Source organism: Salarias fasciatus, chromosome 19, assembly GCF_902148845.1.
Source record: "Salarias fasciatus chromosome 19, fSalaFa1.1, whole genome shotgun sequence".
NCBI lineage: Eukaryota > Metazoa > Chordata > Actinopteri > Blenniiformes > Blenniidae > Salarias > Salarias fasciatus.
This window is the reverse complement of record NC_043763.1, coordinates 16,901,217-16,911,316: the sequence shown is the minus strand read 5'-3', so window position 1 is coordinate 16,911,316 and position 10,100 is coordinate 16,901,217. Positions and strand designations below refer to the sequence as shown.

At 43.9% G+C, this 10,100-nt stretch overlaps 2 protein-coding genes across 2 annotated transcripts; both read right to left on the bottom strand.

Annotated features, from left to right (window-relative positions):
- Window positions 1-547: 547 nt before the first annotated feature.
- On the bottom strand, window positions 548-3,219 carry LOC115406639 (tubulin beta-4B chain). The gene is made up of 6 exons (XM_030116779.1): window positions 3,092-3,219; window positions 2,802-2,910; window positions 2,202-2,312; window positions 1,745-1,989; window positions 995-1,662; window positions 548-881 (listed from the first exon to the last, which is right to left on the bottom strand). Exons 1-6 carry the CDS (start codon window positions 3,146-3,148, stop codon window positions 734-736), a joined length of 1,338 nt encoding a protein of 445 aa, XP_029972639.1. The 5' UTR covers window positions 3,149-3,219; the 3' UTR covers window positions 548-733.
- Window positions 3,220-5,088: 1,869 nt separating this feature from the next.
- On the bottom strand, window positions 5,089-9,042 carry LOC115406637 (tubulin beta chain-like). The gene is made up of 6 exons (XM_030116778.1): window positions 8,914-9,042; window positions 8,694-8,802; window positions 7,432-7,542; window positions 7,023-7,267; window positions 6,273-6,940; window positions 5,089-6,189 (listed from the first exon to the last, which is right to left on the bottom strand). The coding sequence occupies exons 1-6, from the start codon at window positions 8,968-8,970 to the stop codon at window positions 6,042-6,044; spliced, it is 1,338 nt and encodes a 445-aa protein (XP_029972638.1). The 5' UTR covers window positions 8,971-9,042; the 3' UTR covers window positions 5,089-6,041.
- Window positions 9,043-10,100: the final 1,058 nt, after the last annotated feature.

Below are 10,100 nucleotides of genomic sequence, written 5' to 3'. Positions count from 1 at the left end.
GGAACATGAATTTAATGAGGGGAAGATGACCGATGTTGCCAGATTAAAGACCTTCCCTAACAGATCATTTCCTCTGATATGAGACAAACAACTTGTTTGTGCATGAATATGAGGATCATCTCCAGGATGATCTGAAAGTTGACCGGTCTGTTTTGGTTTCAGTTGAAGAGGAAATGATATCTGGTGAGATGAAGTTGCTCAGTGTGCTACTCTGGCAGTATACAGTATTTATCACCATGATCCCTTTACACACTTGGGTTTTCGCCAAGTACTCTGGTGACTGTTTGCTCTGTGAAGGGCTGGTAATCTATCCAGGATGTGTCCTTCCTTCTGCCAGTCAGATGTGCTCAGCTCCAGCGCTCCATGGCCCCGAGGTGGATAAAGCGGTCTAAAGAATGGAATTGCCCGATCGGACCTCTGCGCAGGGTGAAAAGGAACTTACACTAAATGGTATTCAGGTTATTTTTAAAATATTTGATACTTTAGTAGAAGCAACCAGATTATGTACAAGAGACATACAAAAAAACAAAAAGTATTAATCCACACATTGGAGTTCAAATAATAACCTTTATTATATTCAACCCAACAAATTAGACTTGTAAATGACTGAAAAGATGTCAACAGCTGGGAACAGACTTCATTCAGAAAAAAGCCTTAACATGACCTTCAATGTTGCATAGTAGCCTTAACGTGACCTTCAATGTTGCATAGTAGGACGACTGTGCGAGTCGCTTCAGGCCATTTCCTCTTCACCCTCCTCCTCAAACTCGCCCTCTTCCTCAGCCGTGGCGTCCTGGTACTGCTGGTACTCAGACACCAGGTCGTTCATGTTGCTCTCAGCCTCCGTGAACTCCATCTCGTCCATGCCTTCTCCGGTGTACCTGCAGCAGTGAGAAGGACAAAACGAAAGAGAATCACAGATATGAGCAGGTGTCTGCTGACCTTTAAGAAATTACTTCCACATCCACCAACTATCAGTGTAATTTCAACTGACCAGTGCAGGAAGGCTTTACGGCGGAACATGGCGGTGAACTGCTCGGAAATGCGCTTAAACAGCTCCTGGATGGCGGTGCTGTTCCCAATGAAGGTCGCAGCCATCTTCAGGCCGCGTGGAGGGATGTCGCACACGGCCGTCTTGACGTTGTTGGGGATCCACTCCACGAAGTAGCTGCTGTTCTTGTTCTGCACGTTCAGCATCTGCTCGTCCACCTCCTTCATGGACATGCGGCCCCTGAAGATGGCGGCCACCGTCAGGTAGCGGCCATGGCGAGGGTCGCAGGCCGCCATCATGTTCTTTGAGTCGAACATTTGCTGGGTGAGCTCGGGGACGGTCAGAGCCCGGTACTGCTGGCTGCCGCGGCTGGTCAGCGGGGCGAAGCCCGGCATGAAGAAGTGCAGCCTGGGAAACGGCACCATGTTGACAGCCAGCTTCCTCAGGTCGGCGTTGAGCTGGCCGGGGAAGCGCAGGCAGGTGGTCACCCCGCTCATGGTGGCCGACACCAAATGGTTGAGGTCTCCGTAGGTGGGCGTGGTCAGCTTCAGGGTGCGGAAGCAGATGTCGTACAGAGCCTCGTTGTCGATGCAGTAGGTCTCATCCGTGTTCTCCACCAGCTGGTGGACTGACAGGGTGGCGTTGTACGGCTCCACCACCGTGTCCGACACCTGCAGGCGGGAGGGAGAAGCGTCACAGCAGGCAGACAGCCAGACTCTCACTCTCATCACATTCACAGGGAGGTGTCTGAACCTTGGGGGACGGCACCACGCTGAAGGTGTTCATGATGCGGTCTGGATACTCCTCCCGGATCTTGCTGATGAGCAGCGTTCCCATGCCCGAGCCCGTCCCTCCGCCCAGGGAGTGGGTGAGCTGGAAGCCCTGCAGGCAGTCGCAGCTTTCTGCCTCTTTCCTCACCACATCCAGGACCGAGTCCACCAGCTCAGCACCCTCTGTGTAGTGGCCTTTAGCCCAGTTGTTTCCAGCACCGCTCTGGCCTGAAGTGTACAAAATTCAGTGAGCTGTGTTAAACGCAATACACCCACAACATGACTAGATAATTTAGATCTATAGATTTTCAGGAAAGTGAGATTATGCTCATCTTTTTATAAAATTTGCAGCCAAGCTTCGTTAATACCATGTATTCAGCAGTTTCAGTCACAGTTCTCAGAGTAGATTGAAATCAAGATTTCAACATGAAACTGCTCACCAAAGACAAAGTTGTCAGGTCTGAACACCTGACCGTACGGGCCAGACCTCACAGAGTCCATTGTGCCTGGCTCCAGGTCCACCAGCACTGCACGGGGGACATACTTGCCACCTGGTGAAGACAACATGGCAGACAGTGAAACTGTTTCATATAGCATTCTATGCCTTCCCCCCCAAATTACCATTAAACATTCAAGTACTGTTTTTTTTTTTTAAGTACAGTCCATTTTCAGATTTGTAAATGCTAAATAATTTTCCCACAGTTGCGATTTGTTTCACAAGTCTACAATGAAAATTTGCTCTTAATTCTGGAGGGGTTAGAAAATACACACAGCTATACTTTAAGCTTAAAAAAAACAGTTAGTGTATGAGGGCTGAACTTAAGCAGTTCGCTGAGTTTGTTCTCTGCTTGGATTGTTGTGTCCCGGGCTCTATAACGACAGTAACCAGGAAGGGACACAACAGAAAATCCCATTCAGCTGCTGTTCTCTGGACACAATGGGCCCCCTGTCGGATGTGCCCGACACTGAGCAGGCTTCCTGGTTGGTTTTGAATTACGTGCTCGGCTCAAACACACACAGGTAATGGACGAAAGGCGAACCTGTAGCCTCGTTGTAATAGACGTTGATCCGCTCCAGCTGCAGGTCGCTGTCCCCGTGGTACGTCCCGGAGGGGTCTATGCCATGCTCGTCGCTTATCACCTCCCAGAACTGCGCACAGGAGAACAGATTAGCGGCAGAGTCAGTTCGCAGTCACCTCTAAACAGGTCTAACGGACTCTCAAGGTTCGCGCGTTAGCTTCCCGAGCAGCCCGCTCAAAATTACTCTGCAGCGTTCAACACTATTTCACACTCAAGTAAGACGTAACTCAGACACTTAAAACCGTCTTTACCTTCGCCCCGATTTGGTTCCCGCACTGGCCGGCCTGAAGATGTACGATTTCCCTCATTTTCGGTCTGAATTGAAAACTAACCAAAAAAAAAAACAACCGCAGAGAAAAAGTCTGAGGTACCGCTGTGCTGCTAGACACTGAGTAAGGTGAGAAGGCGGACACGCTGTTATATTTAGCCAGTGCTTAAACCTGATTGGACGAAATGAATGTCAATCAGAAGTAGCTCGACATTTGATTGGGCATTATAACTTCATGTCGACTTTTCATTGGACAGTGTTGCGGGGGCTCGGTTGCCATGGGGACGTCTAATAGACCTGAAAACACACTGTGTGTCTCTGGGGGATCAGCCCGTGGTGCCTGCATGCAAGACGACTGAAGCTAAACAACAATGAGAGATTAATTTCACTGCGACTAAAGTTGTAGCTAACAACAGGAAGAATAATAGTCATTTGAAGCTACAAATTTGAGGGGCAGTTCCTTTTTTCTACCCTTTCTGTCCTTGTACCTGTTTTTATACTACAAAAAGTACCTATAGTATACAGTTAAACTATTTCCACTATCCTCTGCAAACCAAACCAAAATAAATGCAACCCATAATGTTATTTAGTGACGTACACTTTTTTTTACTTCCTCTCTAAATCTTCAGCGATATAAAATGAAAAAAAAAATTCTCCCCACACTTAAAGGGAGATATTTGTTCAGGTTTATGAAAAATGTCATGTTTTTAATCATCTACCTTTGCCATCCTTCAAAAAAAAGTTATGCCTACAGCACTACTGCTCCTCATTGATGTGAATAATATTTTTTAACAGGAAGGATTTGTGTAGGAAATCAAAAATATTAAAGATGTCCAACCGGAGGTAGCATTAAAAGTTGCCTGTGGCTGTTTCTTCCTGATTAAGATCAGGATTATTCAGTTGAGCCAGTGTCGTTACGGAGCTGATATCTGGTGGCCTGCATTGGCTGGTGCCAGGAAACACCAGACTTTAATGCAAATATGGAAAGAATGAGAGAGACAAGCCTAGAACTGAAATGTTTGAAAAGATGTCATTAGTGGCTACTGTTTTTACTGAGATAAAAGGTTTTCCTGACTCTGTTTACTTCTCATGAGCTGTCACATGTTGCTAGTTTATATTAACTTTTTAACTGATGGTTCTTTCATCATTAATGCATAATTATATCACTCAAGAAGAAACACTGACATCTAGAAAATAGAGCTTCTTCCTTCAACTGACTGATTTAACTTCACTTTCCATGAATGAATGAGCCAGCCATTAGATTGACCTACAATGTGGTGACAGCTCAACAAATGTCAGAGAAATTCTGCAGTACCACAGCCACTGAAATATTAATATACCTGGTAATACTCCCAAGAGAATAGAAAGCAAGTTATTTTCCTTAGTAACTAGTTTTTTTTGGTGCTTAAATAAACAACACTACTTCTAGGTATTGGCACAACAAAGAAATATTCAACCAGGCAATACTTTATGTTGTTGTGCTATGCATAACAATGAATATAAAGAGAAGGGATTTCCAATATGCTTCTACCAGTGTTTGTATTGTACCTGCTAGAAATCCTGTGAGACTGTCAGTGTCATCGATGATCAACATTACAGATGAATCTTGTGTGGATGGATCTAATCGTTTTCTGTAGCTGAAAAAAAAAACACTCAAGTGACACTGCTCATATGAGTTCAGTGGATAAGTTAAAACAGAAGAAAATCTTGTGCAACACTTTACATCAACAAATACAAACACCAATATTTATTCCTCTACACATTGAACAGGGTGACATTACATCTTGGTTTCTTTTTCAATTAAGAAAGGATAAGGAGCATTAATCTCGATTTGTGCACCTGACATTTTGATAAGATAACTGACAATAAATATCAAGAAAGTTGCTACTATCAATAATGAAGCCGCAGATGTCATTCTGCCAGGTGGCAACAGAACTGAAGAAGAGTACAACAAAAACACACATTTTCTTTTGGATTCGAGCCATTTTTAATTTCATCAGTCCAAAACTGTATTTTTTTTTTCCTTTTACAAATCACTTTTTTTTTTCAAATTTATCTCCAGCTGTCGACATCATAGAAATCAGTAACATAATTTCAGGTAATAAAAATGCATCTGTAGTGGACAAAATGCAAAGCTAAGACAGGAAAGTATTAACTGTAATACTGTATACAGATTCCTTATTGACCAGCTCTGAAAAATACAATTGTCACGGCTTTCAGGTGCTACTGCATTCATGAGGTTCTTTCCATGCAATCTGATGCCACAGTGGCTGCTTCCAGCTTCTGAACAAAAAGCAAGAAAAAGAAAAGACCCCAAAGCAGCTGACCATGATAAAACCTGATATGGCTGTTCTTCATCTGATGCAAACATGTACATCTTTGAACTGTGGGAATAACGTACCTAGAAAAGAACCTGATATTCACACAATGAGATTAAGATTACCTTAACACAAAAGGACTGTGCAGAAACTGAATAACATAAATTTGTGGAAAAGGTAGCTCTTCCTGAATTAACACTTCAGGAAGGGACAATGGGCAGTAGAACAATAGTATACTGTTATTGGTTCTTTGGAATTGCTATAGGATTCATAGGCCTGAAATCCTGGATCAAAAGTAAGAGAAAATACAGAAGAAAAAAAGTCTTTGGTATAGAGGACATAAAGCAGCAAGATTAAACATTCAAAACAATTTGAAGAAAACAAGACTGGTTATGGTTTGTGTACATGTTCAGAAATCTCAGATCTATCAGTTTATGAGCATATTGATTGATTTCAAACAAACATTCTGGGCTGACAGACATTTTTGGTTCCAACACATCTGCCGTTGACCTCACATCATTTCAATTATGGCCTCCTCATTGTGGGTCATTTGTTTAACCAATCGTATTTCATCTATGACGTCTGTCTTACAGAGCTCTATAATTGGGAACGTGCCTAAACCTCCTCCTGTTCGAGCTCCTCGTCATCTTCATAGTCGTCTTCGACAGTGGCGTCCTGGTACTGCTGGTATTCCGACACCAGGTCGTTCATGTTGCTCTCAGCCTCTGTGAACTCCATCTCATCCATCCCCTCACCAGTATACCTGCAGAAGAGGAATTCAAGCATTTAATCACAAAGCATTACATCTGTGTACATCGAGAAAGGAAACAGGCTAACGTAACTGACCAGTGGAGGAAGGCCTTGCGGCGGAACATGGCAGTGAACTGCTCGGAAATGCGCTTAAACAGCTCCTGGATGGCGGTGCTGTTCCCAACAAACGTGGAGGACATCTTCAGGCCACGTGGAGCGATGTCGCACACGGCCGTCTTGACGTTGTTGGGGATCCACTCCACAAAGTAGCTGCTGTTCTTGTTCTGGACGTTCAGCATCTGCTCATCCACCTCCTTCATGGACATGCGGCCCCTGAAGATGGCGGCCACCGTCAGGTAGCGGCCATGGCGAGGGTCGCAGGCCGCCATCATGTTCTTTGCATCAAACATTTGCTGGGTGAGCTCGGGGACGGTCAACGCCTTGTACTGCTGGCTGCCGCGGCTGGTCAGCGGGGCGAAGCCCGGCATGAAGAAGTGCAGCCTGGGAAACGGCACCATGTTGACAGCCAGCTTCCTCAGGTCGGCGTTGAGCTGGCCGGGGAAGCGCAGGCAGGTGGTCACCCCGCTCATGGTGGCCGACACCAAATGGTTGAGGTCTCCGTAGGTGGGCGTGGTCAGCTTCAGGGTGCGGAAGCAGATGTCGTACAGAGCCTCGTTGTCGATGCAGTAGGTCTCGTCCGTGTTCTCCACCAGCTGGTGGACTGACAGGGTGGCGTTGTACGGCTCCACCACCGTGTCCGACACCTGCAGGCGGGAGGGAGAAGCGTCACAGCAGGCAGACAGCCAGACTCTCACTCTCATCACATTCACAGGGAGGTGTCTGAACCTTGGGGGACGGCACCACGCTGAACGTGTTCATGATGCGGTCTGGATACTCCTCCCGGATCTTGCTGATGAGCAGCGTTCCCATGCCCGAGCCCGTCCCTCCGCCCAGGGAGTGGGTGAGCTGGAAGCCCTGCAGGCAGTCGCAGCTTTCCGCCTCTTTCCTCACCACATCCAGGACCGAGTCCACCAGCTCAGCACCCTCTGTGTAGTGGCCTTTAGCCCAGTTGTTTCCAGCACCGCTCTGGCCTGAAGTGTGCACAGAATTTAAAATTGTTATGAGCAGTTCGTGTACCAAGAATTTTTTTTTTTTTTTTTTTTTAATCCTTGTGTAACAGTTTCAGCTTTCACCAACTGCTCAATCCCATATAGAAAAGTAAAATTAACAGTAGTTTTTAAGCCAAACTGCTCACCAAAGACAAAGTTATCAGGTCTGAACACCTGACCGTAGGGGCCAGACCTCACAGAGTCCATTGTGCCTGGCTCCAGGTCCACCAGCACTGCACGGGGGACATATTGGCCACCTGGTGAAGACAACAATTGAACAAAAATAAATAAAAACTATTGTTTTGATACTTTGGCCCTTTTATAGTGGCTCAGAGAAGCTTTCATAAAATTTGACCTAAATTAATTTTTTTTTTTTTTTTTTTTTTTAAATTCACACCAGTCCTACATCTTCTTGGATAAAAGAAAACATTGCTTAAAAATGGGATGGGGGGGGGACTGGTTAGACAGGACAGGAGATAAATTAGTCAAAACAAAATGTTCTTCCTTCCTGTGGCCATAACACACGGTTACTCCTTCTTGTAAATCGTATTTGCTGTATGTTCTTCTTTTTATTTCGTCAATTAATCCTTCCTTGTGCTCGTATTAGTCACCGTTAAGCTTTGTAAACAATAATTAAAATTCCTTATTTATTTTTGTCCCGTCTTATTTGATATTGACTTTTCTTGCTATTTATTTAACATGAACCAATGTTTAAAGAAGTGTTCCCTCTGGGATTAATGGATGACAATTCTAAAATGTCAAATTTAAAAATCACTTGAAAGAAGGATGAAACCACAAAAATCAGGTACAAGAAGAGCTAAAATGAAAATAAAATGTTGACCATCCTACATTGTAACTGAAATTCAAGTGTTTCAATGCAACATAAGATATAGTTTTTGCATGCGTTTCAAATGTCATGTTTCCCAATCCTGGTCCTCAAACCTCAAGGTTTTCCTCTCCCAGCACACCTGATTCAAAAGATCTGCTCATCATCAAGCTCTGCAGAATGTTTTGGAAGAGAGAAACATCTAACATGTTGGACATTGCGGGCTGAGGATCAGAATTGGGAAACAATTGTCTTTATAAAGATATTGTGTTCACCTTTAAAGCATAAAAAGATTTTTTTAGATTGACACAAATTTGATTTGTTAAAAAAAAAAAAATCACAAAAACCAACAGCACTTTTGGTTCTGGGAGTCGCAATTCTGCTTCAGATTACAGTTTTTTTTTTTTTTTTTCTCTCTCAGCAGGTGTGGCAACAAGGTGCGGCAAGCTCTCAAATACCGCCTAACTGTTGGGTCATGTTTTTTTGAAAGCCACTCCTGTCGGATAACTTCTGCACTGAGCAAACTTTGAATGAGGAAGTGAGTGACACGCCCGATCATGTCTGGAGCGAAGGGACTCGAACCTGAGGCTTCGTTGTAGTACACGTTGATCCGGTCCAGCTGCAGGTCGCTGTCTCCCCCGTAAGACCCGGACGGATCGATACCATGTTCGTCACTGATCACCTCCCAGAACTGGAAAAATAAAGGGTCTCTATTAGAGCTGGACTGTTCGCAGATCCCAACCCCGTCAAAACTAAACCCAACATTATTCAGACATTACATTTCATCCAAGTCGACTCTCACCTTAGCTCCAATCTGGTTGCCGCATTGTCCGGCCTGAAGATGAACGATTTCCCTCATTTTAATGGTACTCAAACACTTCTCTCCTACTCGAAGGTGAAGTTCCGTCAGACTGAAAAGTTCCCGTTTCTTAAGCTCACCTGACTCCAAAAGCTCCGCCCCCGCAGGTTGCTCTGTAATCCTATTGGACACCAGTCACGTCAGTCAAAAATAATACATTCATTTGATTGGTTGAAACAGTTCTGATTTCTGATTGGACAATGATTTGTCTCCTGTGCTTTGAAAGCGGCGCCTTTTGCGTGTGATTTGAACTGGAAAAACAAGATTAACTCTACAGTCCAATGTCAAAGGAGTGTACAGCACCTTTGGTTCCAACGGAAATTCATTCATAAGCAGTCAATAAATCAAACACTTCATGTCACGTCAGACTTTTTTCCTGTCAAGGTTGAGCTTCTTCTCAGCACTAACCCCCTTGACCGCCTGTGTATCACAAATTAATTGTGCAAGAACACAAAGCAGAACTTTAACAACATATGCAATATATTCAGTTGCAGTTCCTTAGTCATCAATGTGTCAGTTACAGCTTTGTTTCAAATTTTCTCTGGTTTTTCTTTGATAAGCTTTAAGTGTTACAAAATTAAGTATACTTTGAGTCACTGTTACTTGTTAAACTAATGTGCATATGTTTTTTTAAAGTGGTATATGTTGAAATGCACATAATGGGCAGCTTTTTTAACCTATGTTACCACCAACACAAACGTTGAGAAAGGACAACAAAAGTTTGGAAATTTTTAAAAAATATGAAAAGCACAGAAAGGACATTTTACAATTGGTGACATCAATCCTATTAATCATCAGCTTGTCAAAAGGATTTGCTATAAAAAGTAAATCCTGAGAGTTTTTCAGAAACAAAGATAATGGGTTTAAACCAGACAGTCACTGTCCAATTTTCCTCACTAAGAAATTACAAAAACACTATGGATATTTCATCATGTACAGAGCCTAATCTCTCAATAAACAATCAAGCCTGTTGAACAACTTCATGTCTGGATGCAGGCTGAGGGCAGGGGTGGGTAGAGAGACGGGGAGGAGATACATGGTCAACCTGTTCTGTTTCTCCGTGGACTACTGTTTGTATTCTTCAAAAGGGGTATTTTCAGTTGCTTTCTCGCCAAACATGTGCAGTCATT